Below are 27867 nucleotides of genomic sequence, written 5' to 3' on the forward strand. Positions count from 1 at the left end.
GAATGGAGTTTGCTTTTATCAATCCTCATCCTCATCATAGTATTTGACATAGTGTAGAGTGTTCCCTTATATTCTTGTTCTTTAAGCAAACAGGGAAAGAACTGAAATTTGGATAATCCTTTCATAATGTTTTCCATAAATAAAATACATTGATACAAATAGAGAATTTTAGGAAGAGGCATATTTCCATAGTTCCCTGAGGATTAACGCCAAATGTGAAAATGATTCCAGAAAAAAATTCTGAGCTGATTTTTTTGTAATAATTGTTTCAAATTCTATAAGTAGGTCAGTTCTCTTTTGCATTGTCTGATTTCTGAACAACTTATAAAGATTCAAGAATAAAAGAACCATTTAAAAAAAGTGTCTCCCTGCTGCTCTCTTTCATGTTTCAAGCTAGAAAGTAACTTTTAAGGTAAACGAAGCTAACTTCTAATACTTGTAAGCTTTACCAGATGAAGCAAAGAAGCAGACAATGGACTAGTATTAAAAAATATGGAAAATATTTAGAGACAAATATTGGTCTCAGATTTTTACCTAATTTATTAATCCACTTCCATAGGATTTTAATCCATACCTCTATGTTTGCAGACCATTAAATGTTCTTTATATTAGTCCATAAGTTTCTAGCAGGGCTTATATGTTCATCTACATCTAACCATAGGAAAAAATGAAAGAAACTGAACTTCTGTCATAGAAAAAAAATGAAAGAAACTGAACTTCAAAACTTTAATTTGCCATTCTTGTTGGTGAAACTAATGGTGCCAAAATAAAATGATTTGCTGGTGACTACAGTCTGTCTCACTACAAAAAAAAAGTAATATTCACCAGTTTTTCCCAGGTGATTATCAGAAATCTGTAAGAACGCTACTGGCTGAGTTTTAATTTACACTGAAATATTTTATATGTATGCAATCATACAAATGCATAGTATGTATAGATCTTACGTTAAATAAATGTGACTTGGAATCCTGCTGGCAAATGAAAACACAAGATAACTAAAATTATGCACCTGGGGAACATATGCAAAAAGATATATTACTTCTTTTATTTCAATCCAAAAATTAAAGAGCCTCTGGATGATTTGTTAAAAGGCATTCTTTTGTGAGGGTCCTTCTAACAGCAGAAGACATCTGCTCCAAGTAAAGACCAGCAGAAAATAAATTAGAAATAAAATTACAAAATTACTACAATCTATCATAGCAGTAAATTAATCCACTTTCACATATTTATATTCACACGTTGCAAATAAATTTACATTATTGTTTATTTGCACATTTTAGTCATCCAAATATTATTTGTTATTTTGCTCATATTGATAGTTAGTCTGGATATTAATTGGGGGGGGGAGAGATTGAATGACTAATAAGAAATTTGAGTCAGTTTAGAAGGTGGTAAATAGGACATTCTAATGTAACAGAATAACAAAGTTGGAAGGGACCTGGGAGGTCTTCCAGTCCAACCTCCTGCTCAGGGAAGAAACCATATAGCATTTCAGATAAATGGTTGTCCAATCTCTTCTTTAAAATTTCCAGTATTGAAGCATTCACAACTTCTCTGAAGGCAAATTCTTCCACTAATTGTTCTGTCAGGAAATTTTCCTTACTTCTAGATTGCTTCTCTCCTTGATTAAATTCCACCCATTGCTTCTTGTCATGTCTTCAGCTGCTTTGGAGAATAGGTTGACTCCCTCTTCTTTGTGGCAGCCCTCTAGATATTGGAACAGTTCTATCATGTCACTCTTAGTCCTTCTTTTCATTAAACTAAATATACCCAATTTCTGCAACCATTCTTCAAACGTTTTAGCCTACAGTCCCCTAATCATCTTAGTTGTTGTTCTCTGCTCTCTTTCCAGAGTCTCAGCATCTTTTTTTTTATATTATGGTGCCCAAAACTAGATGTAACATTCCAAGTGTGGCCTTACCAAGGCATTATAAAGCAGTACGCAATTTTGATTCTGTCCCTCTGTTAATAAGAAACTGAAATGCATTCAAAGAAAGACAACCAGAAACCAAATTCTATAGGGCAGTGAGAAAAACAAGCAAACATGTTTAGCTTGGAGAAGAGTCATGAAGATAGATGATAACAGTTACATATTGTATATGAGAGGCTGTTGATACAAAAATGTTCCACATTTATCTATCTATCTATCTATCTATCTATCTATCTATCTATCTATCTATCTATCTATCTATCTATCTATCTATCATCTATATCTATATCTATCTATCTATATCTATCTATCTATCTCTGTATCTGTATCTGTATCTGTATCAGCATCTGCATCTGCATCTACATACACACACACACACACACACACACACACACACACACACACACACACATATATATATATATATATATATATATATATATATATATATATATATATATGCTGGTCTTGCATTCGGGTCTTTTCCCGTGTAAGATTGAGATTGTCTTGGCAACGTTTCAGCGAGGTCTCACTCACCATCTTCAGCTTAAAGCGTGGTCAGAGCTGCTGTCTTTCTATAAATCTTGGTGGGGGTGTGTGGAGTGCTGGTTTTGTTTCAGTAAGTGGATTGATTGGCTGTGTGGTTGTATCGTGATTGGTAGATTGGTGCTTATTGGTGCTGGCTGTGTTGTGTCTGTTGTTGTTTTGTGTTGTAACGGCCTGGGTGGTGGATAGGGCTCGTTTGTTGTCTAGGGGCGGGTGATATTGTCATGTTTATTCATGTTGTGGGGGTGTTTCTCTATTTCGATAGCTTCCATAATTATTCTCTTGTTGAAGTATTCAGTTTTGGAGATTAATTTGGTTCCTTGAAAATTAATTTCATGTCCTGTAGCTTTAAGGTGCTGGAAAAGGGAGGAAGTTTTTTCTTTTTTTCTTACTGCGTTCTTGTGTTCTGCGATGCGTGCATTTATTCTCCTGTTCGTTGTCCTATATATGTTACAGGGCAGATTTTGCATGGTATTTCGTAGACTCCTTGGTTTTCTAGCTGGATTTTGTCTTTGGGATTTCTTAAGATGTTGGCTATTTTTTGGTCAGTGTTGAAGGCTGTCTTGATATTATGTTTGTGGAGAATTTTGCTGATTTTATCTGTGGTGCCTTTGATGTAAGGGAGGGGGCCGATGCCGTTGTTCTGTTCTGTGTCTCGGTTTTGGGGGGGAGTCTCCCTTTGGATTAGGTTGGTAATTGTTTTTCTTTGGAATCCGTTGGAGACTAATACGTTTGTGAGAGTGTGTAATTCAGTTTTCAGGTGGTCTTTGTCGGCTAGGCGTTTGGTTCTGGGGATGAGGGTCTTGGCTACTGAGTTGATCTGTGCAGGGTGGTGATGGGATTGTGCATTTAAGTAGCGGTTGGTGTGTGTTTTTTTCCGGTAGAGGGTGTGTCCTAGGGAGCCATTGGGTTTTTTGTAGATTAGGACATCCAGAAAGGGAAGTTGGTTGTTTGCTTCTATTTCCATAGTGAATTGTATTTTGGGGTGTAGGCTGTTGAGATGTGTGAGGAAGTTGTCCAGTTTTTCTTTCCCATGTGGCCAAATCACAAAAGTGTCATCAACATATCTAAGCCAGAGTTTGGGTTTGTGCTCAGATTTATCTAAGGCATTAGTTTCAAAATGTTCCATGTATAAGTTTGCGATGACGGGTGAGAGGGGTGATCTCATGGGTGTTCCTTCTATCTGTTTGTATCTTTGTCCATTATGGATGAAGTATGTGTTGGTTAGGCAATGGTTGGTAAGGTCCAGGATGTGTTTAGGGGGGTTGTGTTTGTTCTGGATAGCTGTCAAAGCTTCTTTTATAGGCACTTGGGTGAAGAGGGATATGACATCGAAGCTTATGAGTAGGTCGCTGGATTGTAGGTTTTGTTTCTTTATTGTTTCTATGAAGTGGAGTGAGTTTTATATGTTTGAGGTGATGGATTCTGCGTAGGGTTGGAGTTGTTTGCCGAGGAATTTGGCAAGATTCTGTAGAGGTGAGGCTATGGAGCTGACTATGGGTCTGAGTGGTATCCCTTCTTTGTGTATCTTGGGGAGGCCATAGAGTTTGGGGCATCTGAAAGATTTCTCTCTGGGGATGATTCTTTGCTGGATCTCTTCACTGATGGGAGAGACTTTTATTTTGGATTTGGTGTTTTTTTCCAGGTAGGTGGTGGGATCTGTGTTTAGAGGTTTAGAGGTGTTTAGAGGTCTTGGAGTAGGTTGGATAGTTTGGCTTAGTAGTCAGACATGTTCATCACCACTGTGGTGATGAACATGTCTGACTGTTTGTCTGCTGGGAGAATGATTATGTTGTTGTCTTTCCTCAGGCTGGTGAGTGCTTTTTGTTCTTCTTGTGTAAGTTGCTTCTGGGTGGATTGCTGGAGCAAAGGAAGTTGGTGCCTGCAAGTCTGATTTTATTGGCTTCATCTGGGTTGATTTTGGTGAGTTTAGGGGCAACTGCAAAGTTGAATCCTCTGGAAAGGACATTGGTTTCAGCTGTGGTGAGGGTTCTGTCTGATATGTTGTGTACTGTTTTTTTCATGAGTTGCTGAGGTCACAAGATTTTGAAATACCTCCGGCCTACCAGACATCTGGAAACCAGCCCTAGTCAACAAATGAGTCCCACCCACCACCCAGACCATTACAACACAAAGCAACAACAGACACACAGCCAGCACCAATCAGCACTGACTTCTGCTTTAATGGAAATAATAAAGCAGTTTGGATGCCAACTCCTAGGAATAATTTATCTGCTTCCTATGTTCCTCCTCCATTATTTACTTATCAATTGTATTAGCTGGGAATGAGCTTCTACTAGAAGATATTTAACTTCCCTTTCTAATTCAAGGAGTACATTTAATGAAGATATGAGTTGTGGGATTTTAAAAGAACCTCCTTAAAAAACCAAAACTATCACACTCATTGAGTACAAATCCTCACACAAGAGTACTTCATCATATGTCCACATACACCAGTGGTGGATTTCAGGCAGTACGCCCGTGTATGGGCGTACTGAAGTCTGCCCGGAGCATCGGATACCATTCCGGAACAGTGCTCCGGAGGGCCCGCCCACCCGCCCGAGCTCCTTACCTGTCTTTTAAGGCTTCTGTGCTTCCGCACAAGTGCATGACGCATACAGTGCCTGCATGACCCTCCGCGGAGCATCATGTGGAGGCACTAAGATGCCTGTGCGCACTGCACACATGTGCATGCGTACTATGGGCATCAGTGACGTGCGGTGAGGTTTATGGCTGGTGAGGCTGGTGACGTCATCAGGAAGGCGGGGAATGGGACCACGTATGCTGGAAGCTGAGGCTGCCTCAGCCTCCAGCACACGTGATCCCATTCCCGCCTTCCTGAGCGCGCTCCGCCGGCTCGCACTCCGCGGTCCCCAACAGCAGCTGCTTTTCAGTGCTTTTCTGTGCATCTGGCGTTTAGGACATCCGGCTATCTACCTAAACGCCAGATACACAGAAAAGCACTGAAAAGCACTTCGCCTCCAAGCCACTTCGTCTTGATGACGTCGCTGCAGCTGCTGGGTGCGGCTGGACAGAGGTAGCCAGAGCAGTGCCGAGGGGTCCGGGTGGACGAAAGAGCGAGCGAGCAATGGAGGATCAGGCAGCCTGATCCTCGGTCGCTCGTCCGCCGGACTGCCTCGGTGCCACTCTGGCTACCTCCGTCCGTCCACTCCCGGCAGCTGTGGTGACATTATCAAGATGAAGTCTAGCGGAGGCAGAAATGTTGTTGGTGCTCCCGGACTTCGTCTTGATGATGAAGCCACGAAAGCGACTGGGGAATGACGAGAACCTCCCTGCCTCTGCTGCATTTCACGTGCTCCTCGTGATTGCAATATACGTCCAGAAGCGGCTTTTGTGGCTAATGGGGTTTGGGCTTCCAGCCCAACAGCCCCTGCCACTTCTGGATGTCTATTGCAGTCGCGAGGAGCGTGCAAAGTACAGCGGAGGCAGGAAGGTTATTGGTGCTTCCAAGAACCTTCCTATCTCCGCCAGTTGCCCAGCTGGCACCGCCCCACATGCACACCTCCTCCTCCTTCTCCCTCCTCTTACTCTTCACTCCCCAAAGGCTCTTCTCCTTACCAGAGCTGAGCGGGAGCCGCATAAAAGGGATGGGAGGAAATATATATTATTATTTATATATTATTATTTCATGATGAGAGGTGAGGCTCTGCCTCCCCTGCCTCCCCTGACCACACATCCCTGGTGGGCATCCATATGGACGCTGCCGGGCCTGTTCCAACCCTACCAGTTGGAATGGGATCCGGAACCCACCACTGACATACAAAGAGAGGGGGGGAGGACTCTGTAGAGAACAATTTATTTACCAGAAACATTTACTATAAAATTTCACTGAAACTCTTTTTAATCTCTTAAGAAACTATGAGAAGTTTAGAGAAAAAAGGGAATGTAGTGTTATCTACAATGCATAGTGTCAAATTCTCTTGATATTCTGATCCAGTGTCAGCTATCTAGCTGTAACTAAATAACAGATACAAATGCATTGACTGAAATTGATGGAGCTCAGTTTCAGAAATTATAGATCTTCTCTAGAGATATTTTCACTCTGTCACACACTATTAAATATTTCAAAATCTTGTGACTGATGTTATGCTGTGCCAGGGGAATGCTCCTGTACGTTCCTTATGGTATGTTAATTTATAATGTTGAATTTGTACCATATCATTATAAAATGCTTGAGATAATCAGGAAGTTCTGAGACAAAGTCTATCAACAATAAGAAGAAAAAGGGGAAAGAAAACAAAATCAGGTTGCAGAGTACAAAGGTCCCTTCCTGTAACAAAGGATTTTGTTATTCTTTTAAACACTACCAGTTAGAGGGAAGTATATTTAAAGAATTAGGGAACCTGCTAAATGAATGGAATATTTAGAAAACATATCAATAGTGATATATAGATAGATGATAGATGATACATGATAGATAGATAGATAGATAGATAGATAGATAGATAGATAGATAGATAGATAGATAGATGATAGATAGACAGACAGACAGACACTTTAGTTTTACAACATAAAAATGAGCAGTTACTATATCATTTATCTACTTTTTAAAAAGGAAACCAAGACAGAATTGTGTGAAAAGTGTACAAAAGCAATAGCTTTTCTACTATGAAAAAAACTACGTCAGACACACTTTTCCTGTCTAGGAAACCACAATGAAGATGGTGGCAACTACAAGGCCAGGGGGTTGGCAGGAGGCATTCTGTCTTGGAAGGCCTTGTGTGGACCGACTTGGATTTCGGATGACTCATGTGAGCAAGTCATCTTCACCCATGGAAAATAAAGGAAGTTAAATGGCTTGGCTTCATGTTCAAAGAATTCTTATGTTGCTGATTCTCAAGTACTGATCACTTACACTGATCAAAGACACTCCTTTTCTTATGGAAATAGAGTTCTTGCTAAAGCTGAGAGCAATCTTGTTCAGTCCCAAGAATAAGACTAATACTTCATCGCTGAGAATATCCAGATGTCTGATATCTTATTTTCTGCAAAAATATTTAACATGTCCTTTCAATTAGTCAAAGCAATATACAAACTCTTATCTAAGGCCAAAGTAAAATAATCCCCAGAGACATCACAGGTGCACATTCCTGTACTACTTTGCAAAAGATGATTTATTTACTATTTTAAAAAAGATGGGGGAACATCAGAAGCTATTAAATACCTATTGGGTATGCTGGTTTCTTTAGTTCTTATTCTTAATTTCCTAGTTTTCCTTTAGCAGAACTGTCTGGTTAGTTCATTTAACAGAACTATCTGGTAGCAATTCAACTGCAACCCTTTCAACCAATCATATTAATGGAAATCTGCATACTGAAACCACACAGATTTTATATCAAGTATGAGCAAACAACAGTCAATGAGCTTTACAACCTCTGTAAATTACATCTATCACAGTCCTTGACGAAATGGTCCATTTCTTTAAGATTTTCATTCTTCTGCTAGAATTAGAATGCCTGACTTAAAGGAGAAAGATGTCAGATTTAGTCATCATCTGATGATTGTGTATATTACTTTACATTAATGACAGAGTATCGATATGTTATACAGTAAAGCAGGGGTGTCCAAACTTGAGAACTTTAAGACTTGTGGACTTCAACTCCCAGAATTCCCCAGCCAGCATGGCTGGCTGGGGAATTCTTGGAGTTGTAGTCCACAAGTCTTAAAGTTCCCAAGTTTGGACACCCCTGCAGTAATGGAAGTTTGAGAAGCATATCAGTCTCAAAAAAAGACTAATATTGATAAAGAGCCTCACCAACAACCCTGCCAGCCCAGGGGAAGAAAAAAAGTGAAAAGAAGATGGTAGATTTTTTGATACTCAGTAAGAATACTTTTTAAAATAATTCTTAAACATTTTCATTGTAATGATGCACTATGTGAAAAAAATTACTTGCTTCTATCAATTCTGCCTTAATTCCATTTAATTTCAGTGAAATGTTTTAAGCAATGCAAGAGAAGAAGAAAAACTGTGCCTATTTTCAGTGATCTGGATCTTTTTCTGCAGCTCTCTCCTATCTCCCATTGTCCTTTTTCATTTTGAAAATAAACTTTATACTAAAATAAACCAATAAACTACATTTTGAAAATTACTTTATTTTCCAATGATGAGGAATAGAGAAAACTAATTCATCCAAATATTTTCTCTTGTTTAATTGAAATCATAAAACTACAATACTGTGATCGTTTCCTTAGCTGGAGTAATTTGAAATTCCCATTTCTTCTCTAATAGACAGCTAGTTTGTGTTTCTCATGATAATAGAGTCTAATATACATGCAAGAAAAGATAGTACTAGTGGCTCTTAGAATGATGTCAGAATGAATTTGATGTAGTTGTAATTACTTGGAGAAAGCTCCCAAGCACACACATGCATATACTGTAGCAAGCCTAAACATTATTTTATCTCTTTATCAAAAAAAAAAAAAAATTGTACAAGAATTAAGAAAATGATTTAAAGGATAACTTAATCTGTGAGATCTCTGAATTTCAATAAAATCTTGATTTAATTGATCACCCTTTCAACTGACTTCAGATGCAATGGACAAATCACCTGTCTGGATACAGCCATGAAAAAAAATGGACATGTATCTCACCTTTGAAGAAATCCAGACCAGCCATTTCAATTTACTTTCAGTTGAATGAGATTTACATCATTTGCATCTATTTATGCCATTTCTGTACTGATGTCATAATTCACCTGAAGTGAATTGCCTCAAAAAGCATACGTTTGCATTCCACTCCCAATGACTGGTCCATTAAATCAAGGTGTTACTATTCTACAATTCTCCATCCAATGTAAATGTCACTTTCCTTTCTCCAAAAACGAAACAAGATCCCACAGATCCTACACAATAACGCATTAAAACTTTGGAGCAGAAAACAATATTTTCACTTCTTTACATGAACCTCCGTGGTTTAAAAAAAAGTATTAAAACATCTACAACTTTTGTACAATGTTTGAAGTTTGGAAGTGTGCTTTAGAAACAAGAGTAATATTTAAAAATTAAATAACTTAGATGCACAGGATTAGAAATTGTGAAGCAGTAAGAGACTCTATAGATGAATCCAGCAATAATCTTCTAGCCTAAAAAAACATAGCATTGAATTTTAGCATACACATTCTTTCCCAAATTTCTCAATTTTCCAAATTAATGCTTGGATAAATTCCCCAAAAAATACTTCCCCCCCCCTTTCTTTTTGAAGTCTTTTAAAATATGCAAACATAATGCCTTAGTCTCTTTCCTTTTATGCTTATAAAAATAAATTAAATGCTATCTTTTGTGCCTTTGAACTCTAATGTATTACCTACCCGGAAGCATCTTTTACACATACAACTAGTTGGCAGTGTGTGCCACAGCTGGAGGTAAGGGCAGTTCCATGACTTATGAGTGAATGAAGTCTGTCTGTTCCTGCCCATTCAAAGTCACTATCACCAATACAAGAAACCAAACTCTGGCTCTTTTGCCCGATGTGACTTGGCTGGTCAGTTCACAAACAAGAATGTACAGGTCACTAGTAGATTGTTCATTTATGTCAGCAGATATTAATCAATTTGGCAGCCAATAAAGAGGCTGATTTAGGCACTATGGAGAAGCTTTAAAATTGCCATGTGTGGAGAACCTTAGCCTATTAATAGAAGATGCTACAGGTAGTCCTTGACTTACAACAGTTTGTTAGGGACCACTCAAGCTGCAACAGCACTGAAAAAAGTGAGTTATGACCATTTTTCACACTTACAACTGTTGCAGCATCCCCACGATAAAAATTCAAATGCTTGGAACTGACTCATACTTATAACATCCCAGGGTCATGTGATCTACCTTTTGTGACCTTCTGACAAGCAAAATCAATGGGGAAGCAAGATTCATTTCATAACCATGTGGCTTACTTAACAACTACAGTGATTTACTTAACAACTGTGGCAGGAAAGGTTGTAAAATGGGGCAAAACTCACTTAACAAATATCTTAGCAACAGATATTTTGGGTTCAATTGTGGTCATAAATCAAGGACTAATAGTATAAAGATGGGAGACAGTAAATCTGGTTAATTTCAAAAATACAGAGATCTAATCTGGTAACCAAGAGTGCATCAACCACAAGAAAAAGAAAATCCATTTATAAGGACCATTTTATCATAGTAATGTGTACATTTCTATTTCTTTCTTACTTTGTTTTCTTTTTAAGTTTTTATTGTACACCTGTGAAGAAATTGAACAAAATTAAATTGGAAAGCTGGGAAGAAAAGGAGGATGTAAAAAGGAATGGAAAAAAAACCTCTTTATTCATTGATTCTGGAAAACATTATGCTAAATCTTGGGTTTTATTTTTATAGCTGAGCATCCCTTATTTTCCAAGATTAGTTGCAACATCTAGTTTTAGTTGCAACATCTAGTTTTGATGCTAGAAAGTTGAGGTTTTAATACTGTGGCAATAATCAGTTGTAAGACAATTACTAGCAAGATGTGTATATTTGTTTATTATAGGCAAATAAATAAATGTTTGTAATCATACTTTTTATACACTAATTTTATTTGTGTACTAGTGTGCTTTTATTAACACAGATGTGGATTATGTTGATTTAACATGGCCTCATTGACACAATCATAACACAATCCTTTGATGCAAAAGACAATGTTTCAAGTTATCAAGTGTTTCACTACTTTGTTCTAAGTACAAATGTTAACTTCTAAATCATTTACATTCATAAGTTTTTAGTGTACCATTTCTATTTTTCTATTTTTTTATTTAGTTTTACTTTATTCTTATTACATCCCAGTTTCTTTCAGCCAAGTCTGATGTCCAGGTTATTTTCATTTTTTTAATCCTACTATACTGTTTCTCCCTCTTCTTCAATTTTGCAAAACAAAAAATGTTAATGCAGTCTCCCCACCCCACCGACCCCTGGTTCTCTATAAAGGAGCTGAGACTTTATTATCGTACTGAATCTTCAAAAGCATTTGGACAAACGATTTACACAGAACCATATTTTTCTAAAAACCCTGTCACATCCCGTATGGTGCTGGTCTATTTCATTTGCCTACTGCCGTAATGCGTTTTGCTATTTCTTTTCATCAAGCAGGGATATAGAATGTATTTATGAGAAAACACAGACAATAAGAAATGTACCTTTCCAGCTCAGCAATTTTCTTATCTTTGTCATTTTTTTCATTCTCTACTTCTTTGAGGATTTCTAAGAGCCTGTCCACCTCGGCTTGGGTTTTGCCACATTCCTCTCTATAGTAGGCAGCCTCTTTGTCAAGCTGCTTCAATCGATCAGCAAATTCGGGATTCTTCCGAACTTCTTCCTCAGCTTCGTGAGCCTGTTAAATTAAAAAATAAATCAATCACTAGCCTTCCCCCCTAGTTTATAGTGTTATTCTTTACCGCTAAGCTCTTTATAACAAAAGGGTTACTAGGTATTCTGTGAGTTGGTGACCTTTTCTTGCTATTGGGCAAAAATTATTTTCCTTTAACATCCTATTATTTGGGGAGGGAGAGGAGTAGACCGCAATTCTAAGTTCTAGAAAGAACATTCTTCCTGGAAAAATCACATTGAACAAGTTAACTTAAGCCTACACCTGATATGGTTTGATTTAATAACTACTTTAAGCAAATCTTGAACAACTTAATGTAAGTTATTTATTTCAGGCAAGATGTGAATGCCTGAAACCAATAGTTTTACCCCAAATCCCCCTTTCCTCCCTTATTTTATTTCATTCTGCCAATACTTAACCTGAAACATAAGGAGAAAGAAGCCCCTCATGGAACAGCACAAATAAACGTACCTGGCAAACACATGCATGAGTGGTTGGTCAGTTCACAAACAAGAAAGAATGCAATGAACACAACAGAAAAGAAAAGTGCAAAGCCCAGTCTTGTTCCCATTAAAGCTAATGGCAAAACCTCATTAATGTCATTGAGAGCATGAATGGGCCAAAAGGGTTTAAAACATTACACTGAAATAATCACACACAGATGTAAACAAGAATGCACTGCGATGCTTAGCCTACCCCTTGTTTCCCATTATTCCTAATTGGCATCTTCAAAGAGCAGGCAGAGAGAAAACAAGTAGTTTAACTGCAGTGCACATTAAAGACACAATTCAGAGAACAGTTTTTCAATGTACACAAATACATTTTAAAGGTTTAAGGATGCTTTGAAAGACTGCATATTCTGCTGCTAGTTAATGATACAGTACAAGCCTCGGTGTTGGTTCTATTACTCCATGCACATTTAATACTTCAGAAAATAAACTAGGAAGAAAACAGTGACAGGCTAAACGAAGCTTACATCTCGGATAAAAGCATCACTTTGTATCTACTTCTTGAAGGTTAACATGCTTTGCAATGACTTTTTTCAGTTTTGAACAACTCTTGAGTTTCAGGAAAATATGAAGTAATGTACAAAAATCAAGTTATTAATGAATTAATGGTCAGGGCAGTTTATCTGCATGTAACATATTAGTCAAGCATGAGGATAATCAAGACAGGTTTAGTCTGAGTGGATCTCTTATTCTCACAGGAACTTCTGAGGACATTTCAAAAGTGGCGAGTTTCCTACATAGACATATTTTAAAACTCTAAACAAACCATAAGTGCACCATTTATCCACAAAGAAATTGAGCTGTGTGACATTTGTTGCCTATATGTAAACGTTTTAATATACAATATACTTTCTAAATGGAAAAGTGAGAAATACAAAAAAATTGCCGTGATTGAAAACTTAAGATTAAACATGAAGGGAATAATTTTCTCCATTAATCAAATATAACTTAGACCATTTACAAAATACACAGTTGTCAAGTATTCCTGTGGGCTACCTCCATTAATTTCAGTGCAAACGTGTTCAAATACAAAATAAGTATGCCCTAATATTAAAATGTGAATTGTGACTTTTCTGAAATTGCATCTTGGATAGTCTAATAGAGAGTGCCTTAGAACCTGAAGGCTGCAAATACATCCCCTGAATCTTATCTAGAAATCCTAAAATTAAAAATTCAATAATTCTATGTCTATTATAGGATACGGGACAGAAGAGAGTAAACATTAGAAAACAACACAAATCAATTAGCTATGGTAGAATCCGACTTGTGGGATATATCTATGTACTTAGTGAAACAATAGCTAAATAGAATTTTGGAAGACTTGGTTGAAAGTTATTTCAGAGTACAGTGAATAAATCGTGACACTTCTGCACCTTAATAATTCATGCTAGATTTTGGGGTATAACTACAAAGGATGTTGAGGATATGAGATTAAATATATATCTATGATATATGCTGAGTTGATGCTATAGTTGTTCCTTTAAAGAAGTTCTTGCCATTTGGCAAATAAGACAAAAGTATTATTTTTAGAATTTTGAAGAGGTTTTTTTTTTTTAAATAGCTGAGATGTTGAGAGTTTGGGCAAATGTTTGTTCCATTTCCTATACTTACTTTTTATTAGAGGGGAAAAATGTGAATACTTATATGGTCCATTTCAAATAACAAATAGATGTGGAATAACAAAAATCAGTAGAAGAATGAACCAGAAATTTTGGTGAATAATATGTTTGTCTGGTTTTTTCAAATAGGCTTTCATAAGTAAAATATTCATTCAGTGTAATATTGAAAAGAAACAAGATGGAAACATGCTGTAGATTGTGGGGAGGATTTCAGACAGGACAAATGCTGACACCCCCCCCCCTCCCAAAAGGTGTCAGCTTCATAAAAGAAAAACAGGTTATTATTCTTAATATCTCTATGGGAATTCTTGGGATATCTGGAGAACCATACATCACTTCTTTAAGAGAGGATTACAACTGAGGTAACCAAGTAAACAGCATCCTGAATTGAATTCAGAAGATAACCAGCTAACAGAGAACACTTAACTCTCCCCATGTTGCTGAATAAGAAGTTAGAGTCAATATATTGGTATAGGCTTTTATGGCCAGTATGTGTTGAGTTTCAGGGTTTAGTGACCATGGTCTAAGCAACAGATTTCCCAATGTTTTGCTGGCAACAGTGGCTGTCGGTTTCAGAGGCACTGTGGTCTGCAATCGGCTATCTAGACCAAGGTCACTGAATCTTAAAGCTCAACACTACCCCAATTATAGTTAATGTCATAAAGTATAATGATATGCCAAGGCATCCAGTATAACAACATCACAATACTCTGTCTTTCCTATTTCCAGCAATCAACTGAGGCCATCTGCCTCGGTTACCTTTAGATGTCAAATCTGCATCTACACCAATTTCAAAAGGTTCAGAATAATCCTTTTGAATTGAGAACTGATGGACCTACAGTAAAATATAAATGTGATCAGAATTATCTGTAAAGAACAGTCAAAACATCAAGATGGTGGCTAAAGAGCCATGGTGGCACAGTAGTTAGAGTGCAATATTGCAGGCTTATTTATTATTTTATTTATTTCTTAGATTTTTAGACCGCCCCCTCTCCCAACAAGGGACTCGGGGCGGTGTACAGTCAATGCAAATAAAATACAGTCATAACAATGAAATACATTTAAAATACATTTGGAGGGGGAGATAGACTGTACAAGAAATAAATTATTCTAAAACCCTAAAAACATCCCAATTAAAACCCCAAACCCAATTAAAATAAATCCCCGGGAGGTAAAACTAAGAAAGTGCCAGGCCAGCTGATTGAAATAGGTGAGTCTTTAACTTTTGACGGAAGGAGCGGAGGTCGGTGGTAGTTCGAATGTCAGGGGAGAGGTCATTCCAGAGGGTTGGGCCCATCACAGAGAAGGACCTACTCCTAGGTGTCGCCCGCTGGCATTGCCTAGCGGACGGCACCAGGAGGAGCCCCTCCCTGTGTGAGCGGTTAGGTCGCAGGGACGTGTGTGGTAGGATGCGATCCTGCAGATAACTAGGTCCTATGCCATGGAGCGCTTTAAAGATGGTGATCAATACCTTGAAACGCACCCGAAAGGCCACAGGTAGCCAGTGCAGCTCGCGCAGGAGAGGTGTTACGTGGGAGTAACGTGTACTCCCCATAATAACCCGTGCGGCTGCGTTCTGAACTAGCTGCAGTCTCTGGATGCGTCCCAAGGGAAGCCCCATGTAGAGGGCATTGCAGTAGTCCAGGCGAGACGTCACCAGTGCATGAGTGACCCTGCGCAGGGCACTCCGGTCCAGTAGGGGGCGCAATTGGCGCACCAGGCGAACCTGGTGGAATGCCCCCCTTGCCACGGCTGCCACATGGTCCTCCATTGACAGCCGGGCATCAAGGAGGACACCCAAATTGTGCGCCCGCTCCACAGGGGACAGTTGTTCGCCCCCTATTGCCAGCGATGGAGTCAGCTGGCTGAACCGAGGTGCCGGTACCCACAGCCACTCAGTCTTGGAGGGGTTGAGTTTGAGTCTGTTGTCCCCCATCCAGACCCCGACGGCTTCCAAACACCGGGACATCACTTCGACAGCCTCGTTGGGGTGGTTTGGGGTTGAAATGTACAGCTGAGTATCATCAGCGTACAGGTGGTACTCAACCCCAAAACCACGGATGATCTCGCCCAGCGGCTTCACATATGCATTGAACAGGAGAGGCGAGAGGACCGAACCCTGTGGCACCCCACAAGTGAGTGGCCTCAGGGACGACCTCTGCCCCCCTGTCAACACACATTGCTTCCGGTCGGAGAGGTAGGAGCCGAACCACCGCAAAACGGTGCCTCCGACTCCCATCCCCTCCAACCGGCGCAATAGGATACCATGGTCGATGGTATCAAAAGCCGCCGAGAGGTCTAATAGGACCAGGATAGAGGAACAACCCCTATCTCTGGCCCTCCAGAGATCATCAACCAACGCGACCAAGGCTGTCTCAGTGCTGTGCCCGGGTCGGAAGCCGGACTGGCGTGGGTCTAGATAGTCGGATTCGTCCAGGTGTCGTGGAAATTGCTGCGCCACCACATTCTCCACAACCTTCGCCAAGAAGGGGAGGTTGGAGACTGGACGATAATTAGCTAGTTCCATTGGGTCGAGCGAAGGTCTCTTGAGCAAGGGTCTCACCACCGCCTCTTTCAAGGCGGTTGGTAAGTATCCCTCACCCAGTGAGGCGTTCACCAGGCCCAGGAGCCAGCCTCGTGTCACCTCCCAGGCTGCCAGTACCAGCCAGGAGGGGCATGGGTCCATTAAACATGTGGTGGGTCGCAGCCGTCCACGCAACCTGTCCAAATCCTCGGGGGCAACAGAGTCAAACTCCTCCCAGAATGGTCTCTCAAGACTCGCTGTTGGCGGCTCGTCTGGTCCACTGACGGAGGTCCACCCGCTCCGGATCTGATCGATTTTGTCCTGAAGATATTCCCCAAATTCCTCTGCTCTACCCTGTAAGGGTGTCTCCCGCGCCCCCTGAGATAAAAGGGAGCGGGTCACCCGAAACAGGGCGGCAGGGCGGTTATCCGCGGACCCAATAAGGGCAGCACAATGTCTACGTTTGGCCGCTCTTATTGCCACAAGGTAAGTCCGCAAATAGGCTCTTACCTGTGTTCGGTCAGATTCGGAGCGTGAGGACCTCCACCTGCTCTCTAGACATCTCCTGTGGCGCTTCATCACCCTAAGCTCCTCAGTAAACCAAGGAGCCCGGGTGGGTCGATGCCGCAGGAGAGGTTGCAAAGGCGCAACCCGGTCCAAGGCCCCAGTCGTCGCCCTATTCCAGGCAGTCACTAGGTCCTCGGAGCAGGCGCGGGACAAGGCTACAGGTATTGGCCCAAGCTCCGTCTGGAATCTATCCGATTCCATCAGGTGCCTGGGGCGGTACCAGTTTATAGAGTCTGGTTCCGCCTCCTCGCGGTGGGGGATAGCGCCAGGGAAGTCCAGCCGGAGGGATGAGTGGTCTGACCATGACAGGGGCGTGATGACTAAATCCCCTATTCCCAGATCACTCGTCCACTGTTCAGATACAAAAATGAGGTCCAGTGTGTGGCCCCCTTCGTGAGTGGGGCCCTGCACTAATTGGGTCAGGTCCATGGCCATCATGGAAGCCATGAACTCCCGAGCCACCTCAGAAGCCGCTCCCGTTGACGGCAAGTTGAAGTCCCCCATGACCAGAAGTCTGGGAGTCTCAATTGCCGTCGTTGAGATTAGCTCGAGGAGCTCGGGCAGGGCTGCTGATGCATAGCGAGGAGCCAAGTATACAATCAGCAAGCCCCACTGCCTCCCTGGGCCCCAGTTCACACCAAGGGACTCACACCCGGGTATCTGAGGGACAGTGAACTCCCTCGGCTCTAAACATTCCCGAATAACCACCGCCACCCCACCACCCTTACCCAGGGCCCGGGGCTGATGGAATGCCCGGAAACCTGGTGGGCACATTTCCACGAGGGGTAAACCACCCTCGTGGCCCAACCAGGTCTCTGTTATCCCAGCAAGGTCTAGCTCCCCCTCTGAGATCAACTCATTAATGAGGGGGGCCTTGTTGGTAACAGACCTTGCGTTGCAAAGCATCAGCCGCAGGCCCTGGCTCTGTAGCACCTGTCCACCTAGACTGCAGGGGTTGGTACAAGCGACCGGACGTAACCAACAGCCACGGTCTCCCAACCGACCTTGGGATCTTATCCTGTCCTCGCAGGCTACTTCTGCTGACTGCTGATTGCCAGCAGTTTGCAGTTCAAATACCACCAGCTCAAGGTTAACTCAGCCTTCCTTCTTTCTGAGGTTTGTAAAATGAGAACCAGGATTGTTGGGGGCAATATGCTGAGTCTGTAAACCACTTAGAGAGGGCTGTAAAAGCACTGTGAAGTGGTATATACAATAAGTCTAACTGCTATTGCTATTGCTAAATCAGAACATGGCTTTGATTACATACAAGTAGTCCTTGGTTAATGACCATTCATTTAGCAGCTGTTCGAAGTTAGGACAGCGTTAAACAAGGGAATTTACACAGGTCCTCAGAGGTGCGGTAACTACAGTTACATGATCATGCTTCAGGTGCTTGACAATTGCCTCACAATTATGACAGTTGCAGCATCCTTCATTCATGTGATTGGCATTTCCCACCAGCTTCCAACAAGCAAAGTCAATGGAGAAGCTCACAGCGGGTTGCAAATGGTGATCACATGATGTAGCCATGTCACTTAGCAAAAGAATTCCCATTAACCAATTACTGTCATTAACCAAGAAGTACCTGTAATTCTGATCACCATGTTGACTTTTTTATTTCCCTCCTTTATGGACATTCCTAGTGTGGGGCGGGAGGGCTCTGCTATGCAAAATGTGTTGAGCTCTTTGTGTGGGTTTTGTACATTAATTAGTTGCATGTAGGGACTGGTTCACATTCTAGGGTCCACATACTGCACATCTCATGTATATGCTATTGATATCAGTGCTTTATACTGAAAAGACCAGAAAGAGTAGCATGGGATGGCCTAATTCTGAATGTACTGCAATATCTATCATGCAGAACTAGAATGTTCATACTGAGCAAGTCACCTGGAAAAGTGACTTAAGATATACACTCCGGTTAGGCTATGGTTAGGGTAGCAATATGTATATTAACTCTGCTCTCAGAAATTTGTTTCTTATGTTCCATTCAGCTTCATGGCATTAAAATATATTTTCTGCAATTCTAAAAAAATACTACACTGTATTAAAGATAGGGATCATACTAGTAACTATAAACAGTCATCTCATATTAGGTTGCTTGGAAATTACAAGAGAGGAGATCAGAACTTTCCTCTTTTTTTATCCTTTTCATCCTTTATTATCCACTCATTCATTTTCAAAGGCCATCAAAAGGATAAAGAAGCTACCTGAAGACCTCTTCATATTGTTTATTCAATTTCTATCTACTGGTCTTTATTGTTTAATAATGCATTCAGTAGACAAAGTTAAGGATTAACATATCTCTATATTGAGCAAGGACTACAAGATGTCCAATGCTCCTTCCAATTTTCTTCCCATTCTATATTCCTATGAACATTTCAGTTTGGAAAATGTAATGTTGATGTCCACCAATTATGTAGTTCACATTTAGTAGGGCTATATTAAAGACCCCTTCATTTTTTTTCTGCTTAAGAGCAGGCAACCAGATACTGTATACATCTGTGGTTCAATGAGTAAGCCCAAAGAACTATACAACTGCTCTATCAAAGCATACTCAGGGGAAGATACATAGTTGCTTCAGCCTTGCAGGTCTTCAAGGCCAAGAAACACTTAGGGTATATTTTAGGTCAACTGTCTCTGCTAGTCTTGATGGATTGCAGCAGCAACATAGTTTAGTTGTTTTGGGATCATATCCAGGATAAGCTTAAAGAAAAGGAGATCCATCCATTATTTTATACAATCATAATTACACTCATGCAATTTGATTGTCTCCAAATATTTATAGAAAACTGAATGAATTATAAATTAACTTTTAAAAACTGCTAGAGCATGAGACTTCTATTGTGTGGAATATCCGTGTGACAGTTTATGAAGTGTCAACTAGTTTTCATGCTTCTGCATCCCCACAGAGAGAGAGAAGGGGCTGAATTTAGGAGGAAGGGGAAAGAAACCTAATCAAGTTTTATGAAGAAAACCAGCCTTGCATTATTTTTACTTGTTATTCCAATTATTATACACAGAAATATTACTTTATCATAATGAGTGTAAAAAAGTGAAAAGGTGTACATTATTTATTATCATGTTATATGCATCATTTATTCTTCCAACATTGGTATATAAGCATAAGAAGAGCAATACATGTTTATTTAGAAGAGCCAAAATATGAGTATGATTAATAAATGAGACAGCAAAAAGATGCATGCAAGAAAATACCTTAGATCCTTCAAATTGGATTTAATAACACCATGCCATCAGAGATGGCTCAATTCCAGTGATTAGTTAATATCTGGGATTGATTGGACGCTATAATTGAGAACTGTCTTCTAAACTAACTTTAAAGATTGTTTGCTGTTTGCCATTGTTTCTGCAAACATTTAGATAAACAGAATCCAATGGATAGTGTTCCTTTAATGCAGAAAACAAAAACATTCTCTACAAAATACAGATAACCTCAGGACAAACCGAAAGATTCAAAAATATGATCTTTTAGCATAACATTATAATTCACAAACTATTTAAGACAGAAACTATAACCAAATTAGGTTACTAGATGAGGGAATGGCTATTTTTTATATGATGTGTTTTCACAAAAACAAGTACCATCAACTGAAAAGCATTATGTAACTATGCTATCTTGTTTTCTTTAATGGAGTTCCTTTGACAAGAAAAAAGACTGAGGCAATGGGATTCAAATAGTAGAAAATACCATCAGGATTGAAGAATACACAGAATAGGATGAAGTTCCATTCACCCTTCTTCGTGATCCCACTAGATTGATCTTAACCCTCCTTAAAAGGGAGGACCAATAGCATTCCCTGTCTCCCTGCTACGGTGGATCAGATAGATGTGATGAGAAAAGGACATCACACCACATCACATCCTTTTCTCATCACATCTACCTGACTTACCAGATATTCACATAACCTGGTCCCAAGCCATGTAGGACTTTGAAGGGAGAAGCAGCACCTTGAATTGGATCTGGAAGCAAACTAGCAGCTAATGCAGCCCCCTGCAGGAGAGATGACACATGTGCACAGCTACACTGGCACACAATCATGCCGCCCACTGCATTTTGAACCAACTGAAGCTTGGAAAGCAAAGGAAGTATGAGAGAGATATCGGGCACACAAAAGCACAGATCCTGACTTTGTAGTGCTCATATCCACCAACATAACCAATGATCTAAAGATGTCTTCCAGGGCATAGAATACATATATAGAATGAATTCTCCTTTTATTATTTTTCAAAGAAAGATAAATGCTTATTATAAATCCACCAAAGCCAATATGTTCTTTAATATTTTCAAGTGCCTCCAAATGTCATCTTTCAGGAAATTAGCTTGTTTGTTTATTAAAAGACAAGAAGCATCACAACAATAAAAGAGAATAATAGTTGACCACAAGCAATAATAAAATCCATCCTTCTCACACAACACACAATCCAAAGGGGCGTAATAACTAGCCCAATGCCTGAGGAAAGATGCAGGTTTTTAAAGGCTCAATTACAATGCAAAGGAGCAGTGTAACATATTGTACTTATTCAGCTTAAAGACACTGTCCAACTGCAATCAACTCGGGCCCGCTCACAATTGAAATCTCTGAGGAAATGTCGTTCCAGAGGGTAGATGCTATGATATAGAAGACATTCTTTGTGGGTCTTATTAAAAGATATTGTTTAATTGATGGAAACTGGAAAACTTTGCCTGATCATGCAGGATGGTCAGAAACCATGGGAGACACAGTTCCTTTGACATCTAGGCATGATATTATCTGGCTTTATAACCAGAAACTTCAATTCCATAAAGAAGTCTGCTGTTATTATTAAGAACAACAACCCCTGCTGTTAAGCAGTGCAACTTGTAGATCACAGATGTTATATGACAGGGGGATCACACTCAATTACATTGAGGGTTGCATCAGGGTTGTGTTTGATCTCAGGGGGCAAGATTGGACATGGCCAGCTCGACGTCACTAGTGTCGGGGGTGCCTGTGGCGGCCTGAGTACTCTGCCAGCAAAAACAGTCTCCCAAGCTCCATTTTTGGCTGTGATGGTATCCTGCAACCTCTGCCAGCAAAAACGAAGCTCGGGAGGGATGCACACGGCCCTTGCGACCTCTGTTTTCACTGGCAGAGGCACCTCAAGCCACTCCTTTGCTGTTTCCAGAGTGGCCCTGCAGGTCAGATCGAAGCACCCGGCAGGCCAGATCCAGCCCATGGGGCCTTAGGTTTGACATACCTGTCATATGGTTATTATGAAACCTGTACATAACTGTTCACACTACTACATTCTGGGCCAAGAGCAATTGCTCAGTAATATAGGAGACAATCCCCTATAAACCACCTTGCAACAGTTCATGTACAAGGTTTCCAGAATAGTTAAACAGAATCTCACTGTGCAACTGATGTTTCAAATCACTGGTTAAGAAATTATTGGAAAGACAGCATAATGCTCTGGGAAAAAAATCTCCATTTTAAATAAAATTACTTTGCCTTGAGGTAGGATGTTGATCTTGATGACTTCCTGGATTATATCATTTCAAAACAGTACATTGTAATTCCTTGTGCAAATCTGATGAGTTGCAATTTTATAAATAGGTTAAGGAGAATATCCTGATAAGAGCTTGTCTAAAAACAATGTATTAGATATGTTATCTCATTGCTCACCTTTTGCAGCGGCAGCTTCCTGACCCAAACTATGTTTTATTTTAGCCATAGAACTGCTAGTGAAAAATGTCACGTTCTGGTTTTACGCTCAGATAATCAAATAGTGGCATGCGGCCTCTCAGCCAGGATGGCCTCTCTATGTCTGTGTCACATTGACCCTGTTTTATAGTGATACTAAGCCAGCATAATTGAATTTAAATCTGTGTAGTATTTTTGGAAGGATTTAAGCCCCCCCCCCCCCAAAAAAAGGAGGCGAAGAACTGTGGAAACTATGAACAGTTTCCAAAATATGTTCCACTAGGAGCAACTTTTATGTCACCCACTACTCATAGTATCTCTAAAGGTAACGTTTGCAGTTCACACTATCTTTCAGATTCTTAAGGGGATATTTATGTATTTATGCCCCGAATCACACTAAGATTCTTTGTCAGAAATAGTATGTAGGCAGTCCGAACCGTGCTGAATGCCTTTCTATAGGCCATATAACAAGCCTTTCTATACTGGAGTCATGTGTATTCATTTTCATAGTGGCTTCAGATAGATTTCATATTTTAGATAAGATTATGGAAATCTTATTTAAATGAAATGGGCCTCAGAATGCTTCAGAGGAGGAGTAATTTTAAGCCCTCTTTACTCTGTAGTTTACAAACATCCCAGTTCAGATATTAGTCCTAGATAAAAAATGACCACATTTCTATCTTTTGGAGGCAACCACATCCATTTGCCATTCATCAAAGTTTATCTTGTTAAAAATCAGCTTTCTGTTGGGGGAAAAAATCATACTTCATTGATAATTTATCTCCAGCTTAAGCCTGGAATACTTGAAGTGACTAAAAACAGCTGACCCACCCAATCAGCAGAGAATAATAAAAATAATTCCAGGTTTTGTATGAACTTAATCCTACCCAATACTTAATATAATTACAGGGTAGATTTGAATAAGTGAACATTTGCAAGAACCTCTTATTTATTCATTCAATGTTTTTATTACAACAGTAAAATTTGTTCCTGTGTTAAGAGGGAGTATAATACTTCTGTATGTTACACATAGCTTGTTTAGAGACATGTCCAACAGGAAGTACAATTCTTTAAAAAACATAATTTTATAAAATAGGAGACTATAACACGATGTTCTATCATTAGTAATATAACTCTATTAATGCATGTAGGGAAATAGCTTTCATGAATATATGTAACATAAACACACTTTTCCTCAAAAATGATTTTCGGATTTGGAATGCTGATTGATTTATGATATATGATCTCCTCTTATCCACATTGCAATCTATGCAATGTGTTAGGCACAAATAACAAGACCCACACACAGAGAGTTCAAGCTAACTACTTTATTTTGTGCTGCTTATAATACAAGAATCTCCCCAATCTGGAAGCCCATTGCTGGGAATAGTTAGATTAGTTTCCCCGAAAATTAGAGGGGATTGGCCCTAGCCTTTTGTGGTTGCACAGTGACTCCAAATTAGCCCTGTGCTTGATCCTTCCTCCCTGCCAGGACGGATGCTTCCCAAACATCGGAATGGGGCAAATTGCCACAGCCAACTTGCTGTGGCCAACTCACCACGGCCAACTTGCTGTAGGACAACTTAACAATTCTATTTAATTATTTAAAATAAATAAAAATGGTTTTAATTTTTGCCATTCACATTTATTCTGTCTCTCCTTTTGCATTTAATGATGCTATTCCATCTATTTGATCTATTTCTTTGACATTAATGTAATTCTTGTCCCACGGTGAGTTGTCCTGCAACTAGCTGGCTGTGTTGTGTTGTCCCACAGCAAGTTGGCTCTCTGTGGGACAACTCGCTGGCCGTAGTAAGTTAGTCATGGCCAACTATCATGGACTCTCCTGACATCTATCACATTAATAAGGCTTAAAAAGCCAGACAGTTCATTGGTAGTTTTTTTTAAGCTGCTGAATACATAAATGGAACACTTAAGTGTTTAAAAGGAAACAAGATGGCATTTCTTTGGTTGAAATAGCCCCTGGTTATTTCATTCTCTCAGCTATGTGCACTTCAGCAAAAGCCTTGGTGGCATGCTTACACTTGTGTCTTAAAAGAGTTCTGAAAGATTGCAAGGTTCTGAAGAAACATTGTGCTACCTGCAGTAATGAGAGCTCTTTCAGACAGGGACCATGTGAAAAACACACCTGCTCATGTGGAATAGATCCAATCACTATCCCTTTCCTTATGTATTTTTTTATAGAGATGCACATGTACATTTTGCAACTCTATTCTTGCAAGCAAAGGTATTTAACTCAAATAAAAGCAAAGTTATTAGAAAAACAATACATTTCTATCTTCTGCCATAAATCAGGGGGAAATCTAGTAGCACCTTTTTTTTTAACTAACAGATTTTATTAAAAGGCATCAGTTTGCATGAATTGATGGCTTTTAATAATTTCTGTAGCCAGAAAAGTTGCTATCAGACTCCTCCTGGTTTGGGGCTATCATAAACTAACAAGATTTTCCTCCTACAAAGTATAAGCAACATATAATGGCCTGAGAGATGTCTTGAATTACCAATACCATTTGATTGTATATACCTGCTTGTTTATTCTTATATCATATTTGTAATCCATTTTTAATATCTTTGTAATTACAGACTTTGCCATGGGTATGTAACTATGGTCAAATGATTGAATTGAATTATATTACCCATGCTGGACATTGATTTTATTTATATTTAAAACTCAACTATCTACTAACCATGTTATACTATATCATTTGCTCCAGGATAACATCATTTATTAACATTTTTGAGAAACGGTGAATAACTTCCCAAAGCTTACATTTAATTTGAAGGATCTAATAAAGTATGCCATAAGCATAGCAGTAAAATAACAATAAAGCTTGATATTTTCATGCTTTTTTACAATTAAGCAGTTGAGGACCTGAAGGCAATACAAAATTTGAGTGCAAGGTTTATTTGTCCAATTTTTAATGAATACCATTAAAAAAAAAAGAATATTGGCCTTAAAGTCCACAGAGCCCACTTAATGTTATACAATGCAAATGAAGCCATCATAGGTTCGGCAAAGCGCTACAGAGGAAGAATAGAACATCATGATGGGTAAAATAGATCCTCATGCTTTCATATGTTACAGTGGAGACTTTCTGAAAGGACTTACGGGATTGTACATCTGATTGAACAATTGTTCAGCTTGCTACATTGCAAAGGTGGGAAGAATGAAGCACAGACAGGAAAAGAAGGAAAGATCCAGGAAAACAGTATTAGCTTAGCAAAACTGGCATATTTGCACAGAAGAACTTGGAATTTAAAAAACAAGAAGAAAATTTAAGTTTCTAAGCATTCCTTACTGAATGTGAGAAGCTCTAGGGAAAAATAAGTGTTGATTTTGGCTCATAGAAAAGAATGGCTAGAGTACAAAATCCAAGGACTGTGTTACTTTCCCTTTCTCAAATGAAATAATCCATGAAATACAAAAGCTGTCCACTGCTGATGATACATTAAGTGCTGGTTTCTAGCAATGAATCATTAGAAGTGTTTTTGGCCAAGGCTGCAATTTATCATCAAAGGTTCAAAGATGGTAATAAGAAAGATTAATTAGACTTTATTGGTAAATGTAGAGCTTTCTTTTCATATTAAGATAAAACTTAATTTCCATTTTATTTGAATATAGAATATTGTATGGCTAAATTAGTAGTGGCCACATCTAAGAAGTGATGGAAAATTATAGCTGATAAATAGAAAGGCAGTGATATAACATTGGAAACAGAGACATCTTCTGAAATAAACATCAACAAGTTATTTTTTTTTGTCATAAGCTTGTATGCATGTATCAACAGTGCTTTCACAGGTATGGTACCACAGCCCAGTACAAGGATCCAAGGAGGGTCAAAAAAGTCAAGATGGAAGCCATGAACGTCATGCCCCTTTTTGTGCATGTTACAGGTAAGGCTTTAATTGTGTCATCTCAGACAGCTCTGTCACCTAAATTATTTTTCCAGTAACTAACTTTACATTAGAAACATTCCTCAGGATTTCCACTTCATCTTTTAGATCCATGCTTCAAACAGGAAAGGTAAAGCCTCAGAATTTGGTGGGTCTTGCTTTCATAATGTTATCCTAAAATTAATTTAGGTTCCATTTGATCTATTCCTGGTTTCCCAACATAAAAATATGGAACTAGCAGATGTGTGTGAGTGTGTGTGAGTGTGTGTGAGTGTGTGTGTGTGTGTGTGTGTGTGTGAGAGAGAGAGAGAGAGAGAGAGAGAGAGAGAGAGAGAGAGATACATTTCTTCACTTTAAACTAACTCCAGAAAGAGTTTCATTTTTTATTTCTTATAATAATAATTTCTCCTTTTACAGCAGATAAGCAACAGTTTAGCTTCCTCATACCTTTAATTTCTAGACCCATCAGTTTTCATTGCTCTAAGAGAATTTTTTAAAAGGGATATACAGTATGTTAGGAATTAAACATTTTGGCTGTTGACATCATCATTAGAAACCAAATGTCCCCCAAATCAGTGATTTTCTTAAAACTGAAATGCCTTCATTTCAAGATTTCAGATAACCATTTTCTTCTAAAGGATTACTTGAATTTAATGTCACCAAATAAAATATAAATCAGAAATTATCATTTGTTGATTATTCACAACCTATGTTTTCCTTAAAACAATTAGCCTTAAGATGTAAATAACATGATGATGTGGAGGGGGGGGGCGTTCTTAAGCCTTCTCTTTTCATTCAGAAAAAAAAAATCTGGAGGAAAAAAACTTCAAAAAACAAAACAAACCCCTGATCTGTCTCTAGGTTAAAGTTCTGCAGAAAAATGATGCTGCTGCAAACTAAATCAACCAAAATGTTTGATATTTCATTTCTCAGAGCTAGCATGGTATAATCTAGCAAGAATTGTTCTGGAGGCCTTGCGTGACTGCAGTAACATGCAAATTTCTAAGAAAGAACAACTGCCACACATAATTTAAATATAGCGTTAATGGCCCAAATATGCTATGGATATCAAATCTATAGTGGTGCACTAGATGCATTTTGTGCTATATTGAGCTTACCAGATGACTTCATATCAAAGTTTAATTGGCTGACAGTGATTAGATGTATTGCTATACTTTGTTTTTGGTATGCTATCTTGAACTGCAAAGCATCAACTGCAGTATAAGGAGTAGAATATTC

At 39.3% G+C, this 27867-nt stretch overlaps 1 protein-coding gene across 1 annotated transcript in view; it reads right to left on the minus strand.

Moving 5' to 3' along the window:
• Positions 1–27867, minus strand: part of ERC2 (ELKS/RAB6-interacting/CAST family member 2) — a 548821-nt gene that overhangs the window by 240831 nt on the left and 280123 nt on the right. Inside the window, exon 11 of the mRNA XM_081935890.1 lies at positions 11623–11816. Within this exon, the coding sequence (XP_081792016.1) occupies positions 11623–11816 (194 nt within the window). The remainder of the gene's footprint in view (positions 1–11622; positions 11817–27867) is intronic.

This window comes from Natrix helvetica, assembly GCF_964273705.1.
Source record: "Natrix helvetica genome assembly, chromosome: 1".
NCBI lineage: Eukaryota > Metazoa > Chordata > Lepidosauria > Squamata > Natricidae > Natrix > Natrix helvetica.